Source organism: Mangifera indica, chromosome 3 (assembly GCF_011075055.1).
Source record: "Mangifera indica cultivar Alphonso chromosome 3, CATAS_Mindica_2.1, whole genome shotgun sequence".
Lineage (NCBI taxonomy): Eukaryota > Viridiplantae > Streptophyta > Magnoliopsida > Sapindales > Anacardiaceae > Mangifera > Mangifera indica.
This window is the reverse complement of record NC_058139.1, coordinates 7551322-7575141: the sequence shown is the minus strand read 5'-3', so window position 1 is coordinate 7575141 and position 23820 is coordinate 7551322. Positions and strand designations below refer to the sequence as shown.

The 23820-nt window shown below is 32.0% G+C and overlaps 4 protein-coding genes across 4 annotated transcripts; 3 read left to right on the top strand and 1 right to left on the bottom strand.

Moving 5' to 3' along the window:
- Positions 1-2996: 2996 nt before the first annotated feature.
- LOC123210886 (ethylene-responsive transcription factor TINY) lies at positions 2997-4088 on the top strand. Its single transcript, XM_044629374.1, has one exon. The coding sequence runs from the start codon at positions 3172-3174 to the stop codon at positions 3901-3903; it is 732 nt and encodes a 243-aa protein (XP_044485309.1). The 5' UTR covers positions 2997-3171; the 3' UTR covers positions 3904-4088.
- Positions 4089-10643: 6555 nt separating this feature from the next.
- Positions 10644-14253, top strand: LOC123212419. Its single transcript, XM_044631545.1, has 9 exons — positions 10644-10886; positions 11167-11243; positions 11994-12222; positions 12358-12512; positions 12656-12701; positions 12799-12890; positions 13071-13167; positions 13432-13488; positions 13896-14253. Exons 1-9 carry the CDS (start codon positions 10749-10751, stop codon positions 14004-14006), a joined length of 1002 nt encoding a protein of 333 aa, XP_044487480.1. The 5' UTR covers positions 10644-10748; the 3' UTR covers positions 14007-14253.
- A 1349-nt stretch (positions 14254-15602) lies between these two features.
- On the bottom strand, positions 15603-16881 carry LOC123212420 (photosynthetic NDH subunit of subcomplex B 3, chloroplastic). Its single transcript, XM_044631546.1, has 6 exons — positions 16612-16881; positions 16383-16493; positions 16230-16286; positions 16045-16107; positions 15875-15937; positions 15603-15767 (listed from the first exon to the last, which is right to left on the bottom strand). The coding sequence occupies exons 1-6, from the start codon at positions 16822-16824 to the stop codon at positions 15687-15689; spliced, it is 588 nt and encodes a 195-aa protein (XP_044487481.1). The 5' UTR covers positions 16825-16881; the 3' UTR covers positions 15603-15686.
- A 1771-nt stretch (positions 16882-18652) lies between these two features.
- Positions 18653-23465, top strand: LOC123212417 (tRNAse Z TRZ4, mitochondrial). Its single transcript, XM_044631543.1, has 12 exons — positions 18653-19057; positions 19447-19536; positions 19727-19771; positions 19906-19960; positions 20124-20158; positions 20277-20660; positions 20777-21036; positions 21136-21280; positions 21390-21440; positions 21585-21988; positions 22095-22761; positions 23107-23465. Exons 1-12 carry the CDS (start codon positions 18707-18709, stop codon positions 23416-23418), a joined length of 2799 nt encoding a protein of 932 aa, XP_044487478.1. The 5' UTR covers positions 18653-18706; the 3' UTR covers positions 23419-23465.
- The last annotated feature ends 355 nt before the right edge of the window (positions 23466-23820 follow it).

Here is a 23820-nt window from a genome sequence, read left to right as displayed (position 1 = left end):
TTCTATTGTTTTAGGACAACAAGAAAAGTCTCATCCATTGTTTGGTTTGATATATTGGCCAAAAGGGTTATTACGATTTAGTTTATTCTTAATCTCTTATTCATTAAGTTTTAAAAACTTAAATACCCATAATCAGATATTAAAATTAATAAAATTCGTTAAATATAATGGTATAATTATTATTTAACTAGTGATATATTAAAAAAAAAATTTATTTCATTTTTTCACTTTAGTTTGCAAAACTTATAATTTTTTTTCAGTCTAAATTTTGAAAAGTTATATTTTCCCTACCATGGTTTACATTTTTTCTTTACCTTGTCCAACGACAATCCAGTCGATTGATGCACAGTCAACACATATCGCACAAATCTATGTAATGGATTTATGTGTTAGTCGATGCACAAGTCAATCGAACGAAGACATAATGAATGAGACTTTTTTGGTCTTCCGAAAATAATAGAACAACATTGATGAAGGACCAAGGTCAGAGCAAAACTATGCAATAAAACAACATTGATGAAATTTATTAAATAATTTAAGATTCGGTCCAATTCGGCAACCTTCGTATTTAAGAATATGGGAAGATCATGACCAATTGATCACATTGTTAACAAACAGATTTTAAAAAATAAAATTAAAATTTTTTAAGGGAGGAAGATATTATATTGTAGTGAAGTTAGTTTACAAATCTATTTCTCCAACAGGAATATGAGGGCAAAGTTAAAATTAAATCATTGGTATAAGAAATATAAATATTTTAATTGCAACTTTATGTGAATAATAACAAAATAATCTTTTATAAAAATCGAAAAATCACAGCAAATTTAATATTTATTTCCCGGCCATTGTATCTACTCAAACTTTGTCACATGTGTAGAAAATCTTATAATATAAAAAATAAATTCAACACGGCTTGTGATGAAATCAATGGAATCTTCCTGGAAAAAATAAAAGTTTTGGCCACATTAAAGTTTTGTTTTGACCTTTTATCTTTAACTCTTTTTTTTTTTTTTTTTTTGATTCTTCAAAACTTATATTATGGTATGGAAAATTACATCGATTAATCAGGAGTTTTACATTCAAGAATTTTAATTTCATTAATTAAAAATATATATAATTATGTGAAGTAAAAATAAGTCTAAAAAATTAAATTTATAATTAAGCCAATAATAAGTGTTATAATTCAATTAGACTTGATAAATGGGCAAACATAATTGATACAAGTATGGGCAAATGAGTATAGATCGAAAACAGATCAAATTATATGGGTAATAATTCTTAAAACATATATTTAACTCGAGGGTTATCTGTTAATATTAATTTTTTATTTTTTTAATTATTTTAATATTCATTTTATAATTTTTAATATTTTTTTTTCAAGAACATAAGTTTTTCGTAAATGAACAACAAATTACGTCAAATTATAAAAATATTTTCTATAAATTTGAAGAATTTTAGCATTGAATACAAAATAAATATCTATAACAAAGTGTTTGGTGCTCATATTTTAAAATTTTTTTCAACACAACAAATTTTTTAATTTTAGGGTGGTTTTGAGTTTATTTCATGTAAAAAAAAAGAGAAATATGTGAAATTTATGTTGAGTATGTTGTACATTTAAGGTTGAAGAGAAAGAAAAAAATGAATAGAAAAGAAAAGGAGTGATCCCCTTGCAAAAATTCATTATCTATTGATACGTGTCTAAAAATCAGAAACTTGTACTTGTTTTAAGTGGGTTATTTATGGGTTATACAGGTAACTTGTCTATTTTACGAAGTCTAATCTTAACAACGAATTTTAGAGGTTTTTAACTAGTATTCTTAACATTAGTCAATTTTTTAATCAATTCGGATGGTGAAGAAAGACTTACATTAATTTGATAAATCATCATATTTGAATTTTATGCTATATGTTTGACAAAATATGATTAGTAATTAAGAGGGTAAATTAACGTTACCCTTTTATTTTCCTCCCTTGATTAAGACATCAAAATTTGAATAATCAAAGTCCATAATAAATTAATTATATCATAAATTTAATACAATTGTTTGTAACTCTTTGGACAGTTTCAAAATTAAAATAATTACCTAATCATAAAATAATATATCATCTGTGTATTCAAATTATGTATAAAAATATATATGTATATGTAATATTATTCATCCAAAAAGTACCTTACACTTTTGAAAATTGAAACCAAAAGCTAAGAATCACTTGTAGAGGAAAGTGTTTTTCCTTGTATGCAAATTCCACTTAATGATGGGCATGATTGTTTTATGTAAATTGCATTGAACAAAATAAAGGCACACAGTGTAAAATTTCATATACATAATAAAAGGACAAAAGTTAACAAGCCTTAACTGTACAAAAAAAGTATGTGCATTTATACGATAAGATGTGGATTTTGCGATAGCATAAGGACATTTTAGAAACTTAACTGAACGTTGCCCACTTTCAATTTTTATGGCCCCTCAACCCCATATTTCTCTTGTCTTCTTCCTTCTTATAATTTTGTTTGGCATTAAAGATAACGATGGAATTACATAATAAACCATACTACTTTACTTAACTAGTTAACAGAATCCAATGAGAGGTTCGAATTCAGAATTTTTTTTTTTAAGTTTTAATATTTTATTAATTTTATTAATCTTTTTTTTGAATCGAATGGATTTTCTAACCAAATAAGTTGATTATATACAATTTAAAAAAACATTTTACTATGATGATACATAAACTTTTAGTATATCTGTTGTAAGACATATTTTTTTTATCATGTAATATAAATATAAAAGAGAATTTTTTTTTTTATAAATTAAAAAACTAATTGAGTTTTTTAAAATTAAAATTAAGTAAGGTCAATGAAATTAATTAAAATGGTACATTGATCAAGAAATAAAAAATACAATAAATAAATTAAAAACGAGACTCTCTGTTAGTAAGTTTTTGTCATGGTAGAAGGATGGTAGGTTAAGGGTCACTATGTATGGAGCGTATTCTCTCTTCCTCTACAAAAACCCTCTTCTTCACTCTTCTCTTCTCCATCTCTCTCTCTCTTATTCTCTCTCTCGTATCTGCCATTGCTCTCTTCTCTCTGTTTTGACCTCATTATTTGCAGCTTTGCCATTGCTCTGTTTCTGTTTACTCTGTTTTGACCTCATTTTTTTTCTGATCATGACACAGCTTTCAGACCCCAAGTACTCCTCCTCCGAAGCTGAAAGTACCAGCAACTCCTCGGCTTCTTCACCTCCTTCACCATCTTCATCCGGGTTCTCTACACAATCCCACCAGACTTCCATCTCTCACTTGTTCACTCACTCCAAAACCGGTAAACGACCAGCCAAAAGACCGAGATCAGCGGCAAGTGAAACCTCCAGCTCCTCTGGGTGCAAGCACCCGGTTTACAGAGGAGTACGAATGCGGAGTTGGGGCAAATGGGTATCCGAAATTCGTGAGCCGAGAAAAAAATCTCGCATTTGGCTTGGAACTTTCCCCACTCCAGAAATGGCAGCTAGAGCTCATGATGTAGCAGCTTTAAGCATTAAAGGCGACTCCGCCGTTCTGAATTTTCCCGAACTCGTCGAGTTTTTGCCTCGCCCATTGTCGCTCCTGCCAGGTGACATTCAATCTGCAGCCACTAAAGCCGCGTCGATGATAAAGTTTGATTCTTTATCATCATCATCACAGTCAGTATCAGCGGCGCAGCCACCGTCGTCATCAGCTGACGTGTCGACAGAATCCGAGGAGCTGGCGGAGATTGTAGAACTACCAAACATAGAAGGGAGTGGCTTTGAAGTGATTTCAATCGACCTGTTCGACGGCTGGGTGTATCCACCAGAGGAATTTTCCGGTGAATTATCAGAGCAAATATTCGGAGCAGAGTGGCTGATTCCGACTTGGGACTAATTAATTTTGCAATAATTGGTGTGCGTTTTTCTTTTTTTGGTGTATTAATTCGTAGCTATACTTAATTAGCTTGTTTAATTTGTTACTTTAATTATTGCTGACTGCCCCCTTCAATTATTGTATCATAATTCACACAAAATTTTACTCAAATATACAAACTATAGCTAGATTGAATTGAATAATAATATCAGTATCCATTGTCCAATGCTCAAAAGAGAAAAGTATTTCCAAATGGGTCATTACTTTTTATCCTTAAATTCTGCTTGTCTTGTTAATTTAAATCATCCTTTTGTGATTAAACCCCAACCCCAAGGCCTAAATTATGGGAATTATTATTTTTTTATATTGAAATTTTGGGTTTTTTTTTTTTTTTTGGGTAAGTCGAAATTTTGGGTTTTGATAATAGAACAAACTGAAGTAAAGTACCGCTTTGGAAGGACGAGAATCATATAAGATTTGCACAAAAATTTTAAAAAAAGAAAGAAAGTGCTGTTGCCAGGTTATGAAATTCAGAGACTTCGATGAGAACGTAGCCAACATTTTTGACAAAGTGCGGAAGAGAGAGATCCCACAACGTTTCAAAATTTATCAATTATTTTTTAGTTTAAATTATCTGAATTTCTGGTGTTTTATTTTCTAGATTTTTTTGTGAGAATCCCTCACAAAAGTCTAAAAATCCTGGAATTTTTTTCGTACCTAACGGAGACTTTATGCCAAAGAAGATTCTCAAATTCAGAAAGAGAGACAAATATGTAAAAATAATATCGATAAGGAAAAAGGGTTTTCGGCTTTCAATATTTATCAACCTCGAAAGAGCTAGCTTTCAATTTTGATTGAAGTGGTTAAGTATAATGATACAGTAAAAATAATCATTCGATAAAATAATCGCTATTAAAAGGACAGCAAAAAGACTTAATACCTTTTAAGGTTTAATGTATTCTTAAATTTTTATTTGTAAAATTTTAAAAACTTAATTATTCACTTTTTTGCTAAAATTTATTGTTAAAATTTAGAGTAAAATTGTTATTTAGCTAAAAATGTTGAAAAAAAACTAAAATTTTATCATATTTATTCTCTTAATGTAAAAATATAACAATTTTTTTCACCTAATATTTGAAAAATAACTATTTCTCCTTTAGAGTTTTTTCTCCTTCTCTCCATCAATTATCTCATTTCCAACTGTCAATATTTTCTCTCCCTTGTTCTAATAAAGACAAATTTTGAAGATGAAGACGATGGAAAAGTGACACAAGAGAGACCAAAAAGGAGAGAAAAGCTAGGAGGAAGAGAAAATGCCAACAATAAAAAGGGAGATAGTCGTCGAAGAAAAATAAAAAATCTTAGTGAAAAAATGGTTACTTTTCAAACATTAAATGAAAAAAAATTGTTAGATTTTTAAATTAAGAAAAAATATTATAAAATGTTAGCTTTTTAAAATATTTTTAGTTAGATGACATTTTTACTTTTAACTATATCAGTGAATTTTAATAAAAAATATAGGTATTTAGGTTTTTAAAATTTTACGGGCGAAAATTTGTGAATACACTAAACCTTGGGTGGGGAATAAGTCTTTTGGCCTAAAAAGACTCCAACATTGATTAATTTGTATAATTAGTGCATGATCCATGCTTCTGAAAAATACTATTAAAAAGAATTATGTGGTTTCAAAATTAATTATTCCCATAGCATGTTGGTAATTCCTTTAAAAATTAAGTTGGAATTAAAAATGACCACATCACTTGCTCTTGCTTCCTTAGATTTAAAAATAATAATAATAATAATAACACAAAGTCAATGTTTCAGGAAATTTATACTAAATTAAAATCAAAAAAATAATCAAACATAAGCTTTGTGCTCATGCTGTTACAAGTCACACCAATTAATGATGAAATGTCTAATATTATTAATATTAGAGGTCATCTCTCCATCATCATACTTATCTTTTCTCCAATCATATCCGTATGGGATCTTGGACAAATCAAGAAAATGAATAAAATCTGTTTTTAAGATATAAAAATAATATTATGTAAGTCCTACTTAGTTAATTTTGTGAATGTTTTCAGTGTCACATGAGCATCCTTCACCTAACATCATCAATATGTGAGCCATGCGACAATGTCAATCATAAAAATTTGAGCATTATTTGGTTAGACTCGTAAACATATTTCATTAAAGACAAATTTATTTAGTCCAAAGATTTTACTTACTTCATAATAAGTATACCTTATTATCTCTTATCTTTACTTAATTCCATAAACGTTTTGATCAATATGCTCGAAATCCTTATAAAACACATTACAAATTCACAAAAAAAACCCACAACCACAAATGTGCCTAAAATTCTTGTTCACAAGTCAAAATTCTAAATTTTTTGGCTTTACTTTTTGGGGACATTGTTTTATATGATTCAATCATGAAAATGACTCTTACCTTGAATATAACAAGGTCGTGTGTGAAACATAATATCTACTATGTTACCAATAACGGTAACATTATCTAGTCACTGTAAACTTTGCATCAACCCAATCGTATAATCATTTTAACAACGAGTAATATTATATATAACAAAATAATTAAAATATTAGAATTTTTACAGAAAAAATTTAGATTTGAGTTTCTATCATATTTATAAAATTTTAACTTATCTAATGTAATGATTGTGAGTCCGGTCATTGTGCTCTAAGTTTACGCATCAAACAAATGTCAACAGGGTCCCCAGTTACCAAAAAAATATTATGTATACACATGTTTTAGTACGTAATTAGATAAATAGATAATATGTCATTTTATTATTATATATAAATTTATTTTTAATTCAAAATTGTATAATCATATAATGATATATTATTTATATATTTAATTATGTGCTTAAAAATATATATACATAGTTTTATTATATAAGGACAATATAAACAAATCTTCTTCACTTTTGCTTTTTCTTGTTACACTTGCCATAATTAAACAATCATAGCATTGTTGCATTGTCTTAATCTTAATTAAGTTGGTAATGTGATATTGCACTTGCCCTTCTAATTTTTTTTATTCTTAACTTTTGTCCACAGAATTAATTGTGGTTTTAAAATTATCACTAGCCTTTTTTTATTTCTTTTAATTCGAAGACTTGATGCTGAATTTTGACTGACGTTCACTTTTATTTTTGTATGCAACTAGGGTTCATCAATTCAAAATTCAGCAAATACAATTAAAAATAAGTCTCTGGTGATAGAAAAAATCTTCAGAGAAAAATTATCACTTTTTAAATTTTAAGTAGAAAGAAATTATTAGATTTTTAAATTAAAGAAGAAAAATATGATAAATTTTAGTTTTTTAAAAAAAAATATTTTTAATTAAATAACATTTTTACCTTTAAACCTATCAAAAATTTTAATATAATAGTGGGTATTTAAGTTTTTGAAATTTTAAATATGGGAGTTTTAAAAATACACTAAACCTTGGGTGGGAATAAGTCTTTTGGCCTTATTAAATCATTTAATCTGCACTTTGAACAGGGATGGTATACTTAAACTCAATTAGCTGTAAATTTAATACCTAATAAAAAATTTGTCACCCAATGGAAAGAATTAGCTTATAGTAATGTATCAAAGGAACATTTTAAGCCTCGGGTTTTCAAATTGATTTTAATATTATCATATGATTAAGTCAAAATCAATCAATTTGTACATATCATTTCCGCATAAGTGAAAGGAATTAATTAATTAATTAAGTTTATTGAATAAAACAGAGTAACCGTTTGAAAAGTATATACTTTGTCATAAAGAAAGGGGAAAAATAATAAGAATAATATATGGTGTTGGTGGGCAATTAATTAGATCTGTTTTCTCCACATTTACAAGTTTTGTTATGCAACCACATGTTAAGTTATATTTTTATTTAAACAATCGTGGCCTGCTTTTGAGTTCGATGGAGAAGATGCTTTTGAGCTAGGGCATGTGGGATTTGAGTAAATAAAATTATGTTATTATTTAATTGAGTGATTTTAAATTAAAAATAAAATAATATTTTTTAAAATAATAATAAATTATTTATATATTTAAATTATATATATATAATATTGTTAAAACTCAAATATAGTTGTCACATTGCTCTTCGATGAGCATATTTTTGGTCCATATACAAAATTTTTACAAGAGCCCAAATTAAAAATGGCAGGAGGTGCCGCAGTTTGGACCTTTCGGTCTTAATTGACTCAATTTGGGCCATGGACACTAATGTATACTAGGAAATGTTTTGAATTTTGATGGGCTTTGCGTGTTCGAAGACATGACAACACATGTAAATACCGAATTATAATATTTTTTTATTGGAGCGGTCGATTTTTTATTTTTTATTTAATGGATAAAATTTATATTTGTCACATAAAAATGATGACTTGACAATTCTTGGATAATGTGAAAAATTTTAGGGATTATGTTGTTAATGGAAACCCACAAAAATCTCAAATTCACTTATTTCTCCAAATTATTTTCACAAAAACAATAAACTCACCCATAATAAATAAAATTTTTTATTTGATATTTCATTATGCGAATTTAGTAATTTAAGTGTGGGTATATTTTAATTTTTGTTATAAATTTTATTTTTTCAGATTTCTTTTATAATTTTTTTGTGGTAAAAGTATAATTTAAAATTTTTATGGGTTGTAAATGTCTATGATAATGCACAAACTATCTATATTACCGCAATGTAACGTCAGTACATAAAATTACCATGTGAGTGTTTTAAAAAAAAACCTTCAGATTATTCATATTGGATGTTATTGAAAGTTAGACTCTAGTTTGATAATTTTTATATAATTTGGACGATTTAATAAAAAAATAAAATTAGTTATTTTTAATTAAAAAATAATAATTCGATATCTTCGCATATTGTTTTCTTATTTTTAAAATTAACAGACTTTGTAAAAATATAAACTATTGAAAGTTAGTCGATTTGGAGCAAAAAAATGGAATCTTTACTAAACCTTATGTAGATTATGATTGTATATAAGAACTATCATTAATATTTTATTGTATATCAAGTATCATATCATGTCGTATGATATAATTTTTATAAAATAAAATAATAAATTATTAATAAAATAATAAAAATTATAATTAATATATTATTATTTTAGAAAACATCACAAACACTTTTAAAAATTTAAAATTATTCATATACACTCCTTTACATCATCATTTTTTAAAAATATATCATGTGATAATTTAAAATTTTTTATATATATATTGATTTTAATTTATATTATATCATATTATAAAATATATATTATATATCACAAGATACTGATATTTTTGAAGGTTTTCAGATGACTTGAAATAAACTTTTGATTTGTGAGAATTGTTCTTAGAAATGTCAATCATATATAAAGGAAGAAGAGGTAAAAGAATGCCGTTAAACTTTTCACCGAACTATTTTCTTGTAACCTACAAATCATATCTTAACAAAATTATAAATATTCGTTTGGTGAGATTATAATGTAAATCACATTCCCCAAAAAGAAATTAAAATTGCAAGAAAAGAATATAATAAATTAATTCATCTCTCACTCATTGTAGATCACCCAATAGGCAAAATCATCCTATTCATGCCTTTAAATTGACCTCTATCAACTAGTCAAAACCATCCATTGATGAAATCAACCAAAATTAATTTCAAATTCAGTTACTTGCAAGAAAATAAATATATAAATGAAGGTGGTTCTTCAATGGATAGTGAGTTTGTTGACCTAATCATATGTTGTTCTATTTATTATTTTTGATGACCACAACTTTGTGTAATGGTCACATACTAAAACTAAAGTTGCCTAAGTATTTATAAGATTTTTAGAAATGTCAAAACTAGTTGCCTAATGTGTAGCATGGTGGTTGGTCTAGATTAACCATTTAAATTTGGTGGAATTGTCATCCAAATTTAAACTTAACTTTTGAAAAAAAAAAAAAATAGTGGGTATTTTGAGTTGAGATGGTAATTTGGTTCGACAAATAGGGTTTTTAACTCGTTCCTCCTAAACGGAGTGAAAATTCTCTGATAAGAATAATATTAAGAAGGAGGATGAGATGACTAAAATTCTTACAATAAGGAACAAAGATAAATATATGTCCAACCCATCTCCTTCTTTATATATCTCTCAAATATTTAAATATTGATATACTTTATAAAATTTTGAATTATTATAAATACGATCTAATATATAATAAATATTTAATTATTTTTCTAATGAAAAAGGGTAGGGGAATTTTTCCTGCAAGGATAAAAAGGAAAAGAGGAGAGAAATCTTCTCTGTGGGGAGAAGATAAAGATTTTCTGTCATCTTCGTATCAAGGATAAAATGGAGAGAGAGATTATAATATTTAACCCGTCATTGCCGTGTTACCATTCCTAATTTTGAGGATAGATTTATTCAAAACTTGTGTATTAAAAAAGTTTTATAAAACCTATATTTCATATGAAGTTAATAAAGTAATTTACATGGTGATTAATTATATCAATAATCTTTAGATGACAGGTAAGTGGTTTTGTTGGGACTTACTTCATTTCCTTCAAACCTGCCCCATCTTCTTTACATTTTTGTTGATCCATTTTAATATGTAAAACAAAGTTCATTAAGTATTTTAATAACAATCCTACTCATAATAAAATTTTCAAAAACCCTTAAATAAAACAAAACGGCACAGTTTAGGAGCTTCCTTCCCTCGTATCATATATTAAGCAGCGACAATCGAAGCCTTTCAAAACATAACTGAAGCTACGTTGTATAACCGGTAATAACGTTGTTTTAATCGCATTGCACTACTTTACCAGGTTTCTGAATTTTCCAATCGCAACTCATGGAACCCGAAACGTATCTTCACGGCCTTGACGACTCATACCGGCCTCTCCCTTCTCTCTACTTGGCTTTTCTCTCTATCTGGTTATTCTCTGTTTGTTCTTGGACCATTAACACCTATAAAAACCGCCATTTTCAGGTCATTTCTGTTTGTTTCATTGATAAAGATTTCGTTTTTATGTATTCTCGAGTGATTTTATAAGTGGGTCGTTTTATTCTGTTTAGTGTTTCAATTGTTAGCTTTTTGGTTTGTTAATGATAATTTGAGTTTAAAAATGGGATTTTTTTTTTTTTTGGTTTTTGGTTTTTGATTATGTTATTTGATTATGAAGTTGTATTATGATTAGGAGATGTGTGGCCTTTTATTTTTTTAATGAGTTGTTCTGTTTATTGTGAATGTTTGAATTGTGTTAGAGCAGACGAATAATTTGCAGTGGACCCTGACTTCTGTTCCGTTGATTAAAGCATTGCAGCTTACTCTATCTTTTCTCTTCTGGTAAGTTATAAATTCTTGGCTCTTGTAATGAGTGATTTTTTTTTCTAAATTTTATAATTGTTTGATGAACTCTTGTTTTGATTGCTGCACTATGGATTTTGTTTTCTGTCAGTTGAGATCAAATGTGTTACCACAAGAGGACTGCTTATTTATTTTTGCACTGAAAATTGAATTTATAGGATACCGTTTTGAGTTTTAGTATCAAGTTATGGAATGCTGGTTGCTGTAGTAAGATATATAGATAGGTATCAAATATCTTACTGGCTTACTATGATGATAAACAAATGTGGCAATTCACGTATTTTAGACACCTATTTAATTACATGACTACCATCTGTGTAACAATGACCATATTGCTTCTGTCAATCTTAAGTGTAGGACATGTTGAAAAACATGCATACATTTCCACCCGCCGAATGGTAGGTGAGTTTAAGAATAGGATTCTTATACTGGGAAATATTCATGATCAAGCCAATTTTTTAAGTTTAGAAACTTCACCTCTCTCTCTCTCTCTCTCCTGTGACAGTACTCTCTTGTGAAAGTAAGAAAGTATGTTTAAGTTAAAATGTAGGGTTAAAGTTGTGAATTTAATAGTTTTGAGAGCACTGAAGGATGTTGGAGAAAAAACATGATAGTTTGTGTTTTAACGGGTTGCTCTTATTTTTTTCTCTTCCAAGTTTAAACCATGCCAATTTATTTTTTCTTTTACTGAAAAACTGCTGTTGAAGTTTTAGAGAATCATTGTTGCAGGTATTCATGTTTTCATCTTCATATTTGCTCTCTGTGGATGTCCTTTGGTGTATATGTAACTGGAGTGCTATTCAAGACAGCTTCTTTTGTGTCCTTCTTGCTAATATCTCATGGTTACTGCATCATGTGTGAGCATCTTTCAGTTACTGAACGCCGTACCACAGCTGCACTTGGGTGTGTCTTTTACTTGACTCTGGTTGGGTATAGAGCCTCTGTACCTTATTTTTCAGTGAGTTTCTTGATTGGTGAATCTGTTATGCTGTTGAAGTAGCAGCAACTTGCTACTTTCTGCTGATTTTATGTTATTATCAATGTTTCTAATTCCTCAAAACATTTCACTGATTCTTTTAATCTGCTATTATAGGTCCTGCTGCTGCTTAATTATTTAGTTTCATTCTATGTGATTTTCCACCACATTTCTCAAAATCTGTCAGTACTACGAGAACAATTAGCTTTCATAGAGGAAGAAGATATTCAAGACATGCATGATGCTGTGTATGCAAAGTACACCATGTTTAAGTATGTGTGACATGTTTGAATATTTTGAGTTACATAGTTTTATGACCTCTGAATAATCTAGTTTAATATGAAAGAAAAAAAACTTTAATAGAAGTTTGAAGATGTTGAACCTGTTGTGCTTGTTTTTTTCTGGATCTATGCAGGAAATTTCAGGGAGCAATGCAAATTGTAGCAATGGCAGAAACTGTGGTATAAATGTGCCTTCAGTTTCACACTCTATTAAAGCTATACATGCAACTTCATCATAGAGGACATGAATTTTTATTAATTAATTATTGTATTTCAGATATTCCTTAATGTGGATGACTCTTCAGAAAATTACTGGCTTCGATTATTAGTTCGAGAATGGGCGCAATTCTGCATCTTTCTGTACATTGGGTACGTAGAAATGATAACCTGTATTTGTGTGTTTCATGAAAAACATTTTTTATATTCTGAAATATATGGATTGTGTCATGAACTAATTTAGATTATGATAAATAATTTTTTGTACGTTGATTTTCCATTTGTCCATTCAAGTACAATAACTTCTTTTTTATCTGTTCATTTCTCTCACAGGTGGACTTTTAGATCACAAGACTTAGCACCACGATTTTCTGTTATGCCGACTACAAAGTCTAAAAGGGAGACAATGGTGCCTCCCATCTATAGCATTGTAAGTTATTTTCCATAGTTTGAGCTCTTAGAAATATGCCCTACCAAACTTTGTTCTGGAAATTTGGCTAGTCAATGGTGTAAATCCTTGATCTTATACTATTATGTAGCATAAACAAGTATGCATTATGCAAGACATTAGAACCACTGCTAGGGTTGACTCCAAAATATGAGAACCTGGCAATAGAGCCCATAATCGTGAAGCTTCAAGAAACTTTTTGGATATTATTTCCTACAACATAATAATGTTGAGCAATAACTGCAGGAAATGGATGCAGCAACATTCAAAGATTTTAGTTGTCATGAATGGCATATCGGTGTGGTGAGTGATATAAACTAAACCTTTTATTATCTATGGTTTTTGTCCTGTTCTTTCAGTTGTTTAATCAATTTGTATAATTTTTTTTTAAATCATTTCATCCAATAATATTGCCATCCTACATACACAATCGATTTAATGTTTAGTGAAATTGAATTTACCTAAGAGATATGTTAAGGTACCGGGTTGATAAACCGACTCTTGAGAATCATTATAAAGTACTTTTCCTTTTTGGGTGTTAATTCTGTGGCTCTCAAGTGCTAATGACATTTAGATCCAGTGACATACCAAGACCAACCCTTACATGGTTTTGCTAAAGCTGCTTACATTTTTTTTTTTTTATTATGTCATTGTTTGTTGTTTAGTATATTTCTTGGCATGTCTACTAACATGTTTTGGTTTTGATGTAGCCAACTTCTGACGAAAGATCAAATGATTCACTATTAGTTGTAATTCAGCATCCAAAAGCTGTTCGATTGAAGTCAGGCACAACACATTCTCAGAGCCTCCATCTAGTCTAGCTTCTTAGACTTTACGATTATGATAGGGATTCATGTTGATAGAAGAGTTATGTCTGTAAAGCCATTGACAGAATAGGTTGCTACAATTTGGTTACCAACATCCATTTTTCTGAAAGCCATACAAAATAATTTCCCTTTTAGTTTTGTAGAAATCTGTAATCAAACGCAACAGATGGCAAAGGCTTGTTCACTAATATTGTCAAACAATCAAAACTGTATATTCTTTTCTTGTGGGGCGATCTTTTTGCATAAGCTTCTCAGACTTTTGGAAAAAGATCAGGCATCTTTAATAGGTTACATCCAGTTTTATTTGTGGCCATGCTATGGTACTGGGAAGACGTCATAATATACAAAGAAACAGACTCCCTAATTTCTTACTGTTCAACTAGTCGTCACACAACACAAAACTCCAGTCGAATCTTGGTGCATGATGCATTGAGACATCTTTTTCTGACTTTGCTGTTTGTTTGGCCGTTGAGAGCCCTGGAGTTATTGGCTTTCAGTTTAGCTGCCCAATCAAACAAGCAACTGTTTCATCAATCATTGCAATCCTTTCCGGTCTCTTTCTGACTCAATTCTTCTGCCAAAAAATAAAAATAAAAAACATGTTTGCCACGGTCGTTTTATCTTGCGGTGTAATTCACAGTTACTAACAAAGAAACAATGCTAGAGTAAAACATTACACCAAGACATGAAATATTACATTTGGGCAGAAACTGAATAAAAAAAATCATTGACCTCCCAAGATGATTCTAGTAAAGAAAAATGATTCTGGAAAACCGGACCGTGCTGCCATATTGTGTCAAGACAAGGAATTCAGTCGCTTAAGCATTGGAGAATTCACGTCGATTCTGGTAGTCCTCTAATGAGCTGCTAGTTGTTAGGGACCCGGAGTGATTAGCTTTCCTACCAAAATTGATATTCAAAAACACCTTTACCCTTTTAAGCATCGAAGGGTTCTGGTTGAACAAATTTCTGGCAGTCTTTAATAGAGATATTTGTTTCGTTGTTTAAGGGCCCTGGAGCAATCGCCTTCCATATCAGCATAGCCTCCCAACCAACCCTGCTACTCTTCCAATTAGGCCAACCAAAGTCAAGCCAAACACAAGAAAAAGCTCTGTTATGTAACAGGTACGAATCTGTTTGTCAAGATCAATAGTATTGATGCATAAGCAATAACATGTTCAAAACATAAATTTAGCAGTCATGTTTAAGATAACAGGTCTAAATGCAAGGTTGAAGATATAGACGTAAGAGAAGCTTTCCAAGAAAATGTCTAAACCAGACAATTCAGCTCTTGTTTCATCAACAATATTAACTCTTTGTTTCAAGCGCCTTAATGATTTTTTTGCTATTGATTGATTTCATAATTGGTCCTTCCTTTGCGCTGATCAGTGAAAGTATGTATTCTGATATGTCTCTTTGAGCCTTTCATCAATTAATGATTTTTATACCAGTATAGGTTGAAATGTTAGTAGTCTCCTGATATTTCTGTGCTGAAAATGTTGTGGAGTCCATAATCTTCGTGCAGTGAATGTTTCTAAAATTATACTTTCAGGGGCAGTATCATCATAATTGAACACCTTCATAGCAACATTTGTATAAGAAAAGTTCTCACAATTTTAGTATTATATTTGAAACAATTGTTTATGATTTATAATACATAATACACAAAAGTTGTTACTCGGACAATTCTGGAGGGAAAACTTTTTTATATTTCCATTCATGTCCTTTCCATTCAGGAAGTTGCTGAATGACAACCTGTAGCAAATACCATATAGTTCATCCATTTCAGTAAAATGGTTCATCCATTACCATAGATGTTCAATTGAAAACCAGAACGAAGAGGAAGAAGAAAGATTACAGACCAGCCCAGTAGATTCAGGAGTTCCAACCGTGGTTTGGCAAGCCAACCTCCAGTTTTTTGGTTGCTGCATAAATCCATCAACACCAGCATTACTAACTCTTGAAACAATTATTTTTCACCTCATCAACAAATACATTTTATTATGAAATATTTCCCTGAAATTGTTATTACCCTCTTCAGCTTTTCCTTCTCTTTGTCAGTTTTTTGGCTTAGCAGCTCCTTTCCTTGAATAACCTTCAAACAGATCAAAGATTTATCGGATCAGTGACTGTATAAGAGCCCTGGAAATGGCCAAGAAGAAGTTGAGCCGTTAACACTTCCATCCATGAATAACAGTTCGCAGTAAATAAATTCACCTCCACCATACAAGTACAACAGGTTCCTCCTCCCCCACAATTCAGCAGAGGTCTAGCCTGAAAAAAGGAGCACATAAATGAAGATATGTTATGTAAATTTCAATGAAAACTATGAAGAAAACTTATTTAAATTAATGCGGGACAGAAACTTACGTATGGTCCATACAAATCAATGTTCCCATCCAGCATTATATTCCTAAGCTTCTGCCCTCCACGGGCTGTTCTAAAATGCACATCTGGGGTGCAATCCGGGAGTAACACAGACTAAAACAACCCAACAAAGCGCAGTTAAATTGCTATTAATTCATGTACTACATACAATTCAGAAACATAATCAAACCATTTTTTCAGACTAAATTCATATCAAATCGTTGAAAATTACATGAACAAATGCAAAATTGACTACTGGAGGTCCTTCATTAGCATTTGACTGGGAGTCACTATCTGGGATGGTTGCAGTGGCTCTGATTTTGCCTCTAGAGAAGCCATAATGTCTGGAGAATTTAAGGTTTTTGCAGTGGTTGGAATTATAATGGAGGTTGCAAGGCACAGAGTGAGAAGGCAATCTGTAAGTATTAAGTTGGAGACTTTCCATTTTAGATTATTTGAAGATGCAATTGTGTGCTATAATTATTAAGATAGTTTCTTTCTATAGGATATTTCAATGGGTGGTGGCTTCCATTTATCTTATCCGAAATGTTTTGGGGCTATGGTATATCATGGGCTAGATTTCAGGCCCAAAAATAGTTGACCCGGCCGATGAAAATATAAAGATGGATCCTAATCCACCATAGTCCAAGTTTGATCTTAAATCAAATTAGATTATCATCTTAAACATTAAACTAACTTTCCAAACCAATTCTATGGCATTTGTCATCTGTGTTATCAATTTCTTAAAGACATTACTCTCAGTTAAAATAAGTGAAATATGGACAATAGTTATCTTGATGATCATACTAGTAGTAACACTACACAATTTTATATATATTACATAAAAGGGTTATTAATTAAAATATCTATAATTTGAGAGGTTATGGTAATAACTCAATTAAATATAATTTTGTCCTTAACCTAAATCCTACAAAACCTAAAGGCTCTTAACCTAATTCCAAATTTTCTTTTAACTCAAACTCTCATATCCTAAATCTCATACCAAAGGCATAAAAACTATCTTAACATTGACAAACATTAGCCGAAGCCAAACTTAGAATATAGTATATTTGATAAATATATCAATTATGGCGTTTTGATATAATTTTCAGTCATGGTTTTTTAGCCCCTTAACTTTTAAAATTGTACATTCACCCCCTAAATGAACCTTTATAAAGATATAACACTATCAGGACTCAGGAAAAATTTAAGAAAACTTCTGGCGATATGAAAATATTGCTACCTAGAAGCTAGACTTTTTGGCTGTGACGCTCATTTGTACGTCCAGGCCAAAAATCGACACCTGAGTTTTTAATTTGAATCGGAAGGAGTTGATTTGAGTGAATACACATCAGAGAGCACAGATCAGAGATCATATCTGGAACTTGGATTCTTTGGACTGGGTGAAATGGCGAAAATGGTGGGGGAGTGTCTCGAGTGCTTCTGACGCGAAGGCTTTGTGAACAAACGACTTAGCATTCAAAATAAAGGTTGTTAACTGAAGCATGCTCTAACCTAGAAACTGAAACATGCTTCTTTTCTATAATTAGTCTCTGTCATTGAAAATTCGGGCTCCTGCAATTGATGCAAATTCTTTTGGGTCAATAGAATTTTGGCTTTCCAGTACTGTCAAAACGCTGAAGTTGCAGCCGTATTGAAATAGAAATTCTAAGCATCCCTGCGTATACCTTTTGCAAAATGCGAAGCTTGTTCCTGGTGTTAGACATAATAACTGATCGACTACTGGTAACTATCACCAACTCTGTTCCATTTTCGGTAGAGTTGGATCTCGAAGACAGACCAAACATGGAGCTATTGACAGACCATGACTTGACCAACAATGGTCTACTGGACCTCGGTTTTTGTCAACATTTGACTGCCCTTTCTCTTGTAAGAAGTACATTTGGACACCAAGGAGCATTTAAAAGAGCAAACCACTCAGGGTCTTCAGCATTGTAGATGGCGGATGAAAAGAGACTTGTTTTTTGGGTTTTTTATCTGCTGGCAGCTGGCCGCCACCATTTCTTCCCTCTTTTAACTGAAAATTGATTAAATTTCGGAGGAAAATAATGTCTTGCGGTCGAATGGACTGAATTTTTCTCCAAAATTGAGTATACACACAACACAGGGGGTATTTTTGTTAGTTTACAATCTGTTCATAAATTTAAATCCTCAAAAATTGACCTTGTAGCCCCTCGAATTATGATTGATTCTTGAAAACCCTACATTAAAAAAAGAAACCAAACATCAATCAGTATCTCTCTTTTCTCCATTTCAACCCCCTTAAAAGTTAAACCCTCAACACAAACCCACTCTTTGTTCCTCAAATGCTTTCTATAACTTCGAACCTCCGCCTCCTCCTCCCTTGTCATCTCAAACTCTCTCTACCTCTTTGCTGCAACCCCACGACGCCCCGCTGCTCTTTCTTCACCGTCTTCTCCTGCGCCAATAAAACACACCCTTCCACCAGTGCTCCCCAACGAAACCTCAATCTTCAGAAACGGAACAAAAGCACAAGCAACAAAAGGGTAGCTCCTATGCAAGATAGTAAGAATGAAACCACTTTTGGGTTTAACAAAAGAAGGGCTGAGGGAAAAGATGGTGGTGATAAGCCTAGGAAGAATCCTCAGCTTAAAGTTCGTAGGCTTAACCCTAGTAATACTATTTCGTATGTACAGGTAATGAATTTGTGTTTTCGAGAGCTGGGTTTAGTTTACTTTTTAGATTTAACGTACGTGCTTAAAGATTGAGTTAAAGTTCGTATTTTTTTTTTCCGTGGTTCTTGGCTTGATGGTTTCAGTGAATTTTGGCTTAGTACATTCTGTTTTCTGGTTCTTTTAGTTTGTTTGATTTTGGATGTTATGCACTGTGTTCATGTTAGTTTTGTATTTCTGGGGTGTTATTTGGAAAGGATGTGAATTTATAGTTTGTTTTTGGCTTTAGTGGGGTTGTTCAATTGTGGTTTTGCTGGATGGTTCAGATTATTGAGTTGTTATTGGAAATATAATTTAAGTTATCTTATTGGTTTGTGATATGATATTGATGATTTTTTTTTTTTTAAATATAGATTTTGGGAACTGGAATGGATACTCAGGACACTTCTCCTTCAGTCTTACTCTTCTTTGACAAGCAAAGATTTATTTTTAATGCTGGAGAGGTAAGATTTGTTTCTGAATGTATTAATTCAATTCTAATTATCCATTATTTGGATAACATTTCCTTAATGAGGAAGTTATTTTGAAACAATGGCATGTAATTGCCTGAGAAATGAATGTCATTTTATGTCATTTTCCTAGACATGAAAACCTATCAATGTATTGATGCTTAATGCACTACTTCTATTGCAGGGATTACAACGATTCTGTACAGAGCATAAGATTAAATTATCAAAGGTAAGAAATTCCGTAAACAAAACTTTTTATTCTCCCTTTCTTCCCATTCATAAATATATTTCCAATTTTATTCACCCTCAGTTTTTGAAAATTGTCTGGTGCAAGAGTTATTGATATGATGAATCTTTCTTCAGATAGATCACATTTTTCTTTCTCGTGTTTGCTCAGAGACAGCAGGTGGACTTCCAGGTTAGTATCTTGATAGAAAAATTATGACGTATCCATTTCTATTTGCTAGCATAATCTTATTATTACATTTTTTGGGTATTGTTTTAAGCATTACTATAATGAACTAGTATTAGGACTGCTCAAACAAAGAGGTGACTGGCTGAATTTTTACTTTACCTTGTAGGTCTTCTTTTGACTTTGGCCGAAGAAGGAATGTCTGTGAGTATCAGCCTGATTTCATGTATAACTAGCTTTCTTCTCGATAATTTTAACTAAGATTTTGATTTACTTGGTGGTGACTCATCTTTATCTAAAATTTTCGTTTGTTTGATTATAGGTCAATGTGTGGGGTCCTTCAGACCTCAACTATTTGATTGATGCACTGAAGTCTTTCATTCGACGTGATGCCATGGTTCACGCACGGAGCTTTGGGACATCTCCATCCTCTGACGATGCTTCTGATTTAACAAAGTTAACCGACCCCATTGTTCTTGTCGATAATGAGGTTGTTAAAATTTCAGCCATTATTTTAAAACCAAATTGCTCCAGAGGATCAGTAGTAAATCCTGGTGAGATGTCTGTCATATATGTTTGTGAATTGCCTGAACTCATGGGAAAATTTGATCCAAAAAAGGCTGTGGCCCTTGGCTTAAAACCGGGGCCAAAATTTAGTGAACTGCAATCTGGGAAGTCTGTGAAGTCAGATAGCAAAGACATCATGGTGGGTTCCAAAGCTAATTAATGAGAGGCAAACTATGTTACTCTAATTTACTTTTGGTGTAACTGAAATTAATGCCTGAACATATTTTTTACCATATTTTATTCTCATATTTGTAGGTTCATCCAGGTGATGTAATGGGCCCATCTGTTCCTGGTCCCATTGTACTCCTTGTTGACTGCCCAACAGAAGCCCATACACTGGATTTGTTGTCTGTGGAATCTCTCAGTAGTTACTATGCAGATTACTCACAAGAATGTGCCAAGACTGTGAATTGTATCATTCATTTGACTCCCACTTCTGTCACAGCCACACCCAGTTACCTTAAATGGATGGAGAGGTTTGGTTCAGCCCAACATATTATGGCTGGGCATGAAATGTGAGTTGCTTTCACGACATTGTTCCTTCTTTGAAAGGAGTACTGGTGTCTGCTTCTTTTTGATTGCTGATTCCTTCTGGGTTTTCATGATGTTTGTAGGAAGAATCAGGAGATTCCAATTCTAAAATCCAGTGCAAGAATAGCATCACGACTTAATTACCTGTGCCCACAATTATTTCCGGCTTCAGGTTTCTGGTCTCTTCAGCATTTTAATAATTCCGCAACAGACTCTGGTGCCAGCAAGGTTTGTTCTAGTGCCATAAGATGATATTTTGGATTGTTAGAACTTAATAGTTACCATTTGAAAATTGTTGGGGGGCAAATGATTAATTGATTTTGCTTCATTTTACCAGGGTCCTTATTCAGTGCCTTCTGAAAGTATTTCTGCTGAAAATCTCCTTAAGGTATGAACAAGTATTCTGGGCCATTCTTCTTCTGTTCTGCTGCTGGCTCGGTATAACTCTTTCTGGAATTTACTGATATTTACTTATTTCATTTTAGACCAACACCCATTCCTTTAATAAAAATGGGTTTTTTTGCTGTTACAGTTCACTCTGCGTCCTCATGCTCATCTTGGATTTGATAGAACAAATATCCCAAGTCTGGTGGCTCCCTCTCAAATAATGGATGAGTTGCTTTCTGAGATTCCAGAGATTGTCAATGCTGCACAAGATGTCAGCCAGTTGTGGCAAAAGCCTACAGGAACCAAAGAGGCAATATCTCCTGTGCTAGAAAACGAATTAATGATTGAGGAGCCATGGTTGGATGAGAATAGACATCCTAGTTGTTTGGAAAGCGTAAGGAAGGATGACCTGGAGATTGTTTTTCTGGGGACCGGCTCACAGCAGCCTTCTAAATACCGGAATGTTAGTTCAATCCATATTAATCTTTTTTCTAAAGGAGGCTTGCTCTTAGATTGTGGGGAAGGAACCCTGGGACAGCTGAAAAGAAGGTAACAACTTAGAAACTTTTGCTACAAGGTTTGCCATTGTTTTCCTGGTATTTTATTCTTTTGAGGTGACAAAGCTTATCGGTGTTGCATGACTGCCTGAGTACAGATATGGTGTAGCGGGTGCTGACAATGCTGTGAGGAATTTAAGGTGTATTTGGATTTCTCATATTCATGCTGATCACCATGCTGGTTTGGCAAGAATTCTTGCTCTTCGACGTGATCTTTTGAAAGGAGTGTCTCATGAGCCTTTGCTTGTTGTTGGCCCGACACAACTGAAGAGATTTTTAGAAGCATATCAAAGACTTGAGGATCTAGATATGCAGTTCCTTAATTGTAGGTACACTACAGAGGCTTCATGGAATGATTTTGAGTGCAGTGTTGAATCAAATAAGGATTGCTCAACTCAAGGGAGTGCTAATAATTATGATAATCTGAGCCATAAGAACGTTCTCCATTCTGAATCAAATCTGTTTGCTAAAGGAAGCCGTATGCAAAGTTTTTGGAAGAGACCAGGAAGTCCGGTTGATAACAGCACTGCTTTTGCATTGCTAAAGAGCCTGAAGAAAGTGCTCAGTGAGGCAGGGTTGGAGACCTTGGTTAGTGTTCCTGTTGTGCACTGTCCCCAGGCATTTGGAATTGTTTTGAAGGCAGCAGAAAGATTAAATAGCATGGGAAAATTAATACCTGGGTGGAAGATTGTATATTCCGGTGATACCAGGCCCTGCCAGGAGTTAATTGAAGTGTCCAGGGGAGCGACAGTCCTTATACATGAGGCAAGTTATCTCGTAAATTTTGAGTTTTTAATTGTTAATGCAATGCTGCCAATTGAATTTTGTCAACAGTGCATTATATAATCCATGATTCTGGTACGAAGTTTATATATAGCAGTTGACTGTTACTTGCTTGACATTAGACTTGGCTATGCTAGTTAAATATCTCAAGGGCTTCATAAAGATTTTATAAATGAACATAGCTACGAGATTCTCTTATTAAATCAAAGTCACATCATAACGCTTTTCTGTATAGAAGATTTAGGGTCCTAGTTGATGACTATTCAGCTTCTGGGTGAGGTTGCTCTCCTCAGAAATGACTGCTGAGCGTTCTGTTTATTGTTGCAGGCAACCTTTGAGGATGGTATGTTGGATGAAGCTATAGCAAGAAACCACAGCACAACAAAAGAAGCCATTGAAGTTGGGTCAGGTGCTTATCGAATTGTTCTCACACACTTCAGCCAAAGATACCCAAAGATTCCTGTAGTTGACGAGGCACACACACATAAAACATGCATAGCATTTGATTTGATGAGTATTAACCTAGTAGATTTGCCTGTTCTCCCAAAAGTTCTTCCATACTTTAAATTGCTTTTTAAAAATGAAATGCCAATTGATGAGTCAGATGATGTTATTGATGATGTACGCGTAGCTCCTTAATGAACAGTAATTGATTTATTATAGTGATTTTTTATGATTCCGTTTTACTGTACTAGTTTTTTAAGACCCTTCATCATTTTAATATACTATTCTCTTATACAAGTGTATTGACCGCTGAATGTTCCTGCAAGTAGAAGAACTCCATTAACACTGCTAGTTTACATGACATTAAATTGATAATTAAAATTTCCAGTGATTAGCCGTATAGATATTGCAGTTATGTAATCAATTAATTTCCTGAATTATATATTATGATGTGATAAAACAGCCATGACCGGGGAAATTTTAGCTTAATCATACACCCACTTTTAAAGCTCTATGAAAATAGCAAAAATCTTTGTTGTGTGGAAGAATTAATTTGCTGCAACAAACCAAAAATGTTTGATTATAGTGGCAGCTTTC

Bases quoted from the DNA above. Each gene is read 5' to 3' on its own strand.
- LOC123212420 (XM_044631546.1), bottom strand. From the start codon at position 16,824: ATGGAAAGTCTCCAACTTAATACTTACAGATTGCCTTCTCACTCTGTG. The intron at 16,494-16,611 runs GTAATTTTCAAC...GGGTTGTTTTAG, and splicing joins TCAATTTTGCATTTGTTCAT to TCTGTGTTACTCCCGGATTG. The intron at 16,108-16,229 runs GTGAATTTATTT...ATCTGTTTGAAG, and splicing joins GTTGTACTTGTATGGTGGAG to GTTATTCAAGGAAAGGAGCT.
- LOC123210886 (XM_044629374.1), top strand. From the start codon at position 3,172: ATGACACAGCTTTCAGACCCCAAGTACTCCTCCTCCGAAGCTGAAAGT.
- LOC123212419 (XM_044631545.1), top strand. From the start codon at position 10,749: ATGGAACCCGAAACGTATCTTCACGGCCTTGACGACTCATACCGGCCT. The intron at 12,891-13,070 runs GTACGTAGAAAT...TTTCTCTCACAG, and splicing joins TGCATCTTTCTGTACATTGG to GTGGACTTTTAGATCACAAG. The intron at 13,168-13,431 runs GTAAGTTATTTT...CAATAACTGCAG, and splicing joins TGCCTCCCATCTATAGCATT to GAAATGGATGCAGCAACATT.
- LOC123212417 (XM_044631543.1), top strand. From the start codon at position 18,707: ATGCTTTCTATAACTTCGAACCTCCGCCTCCTCCTCCCTTGTCATCTC. The intron at 19,537-19,726 runs GTAAGATTTGTT...CTTCTATTGCAG, and splicing joins TTATTTTTAATGCTGGAGAG to GGATTACAACGATTCTGTAC. The intron at 21,441-21,584 runs GTATGAACAAGT...TTGCTGTTACAG, and splicing joins CTGCTGAAAATCTCCTTAAG to TTCACTCTGCGTCCTCATGC.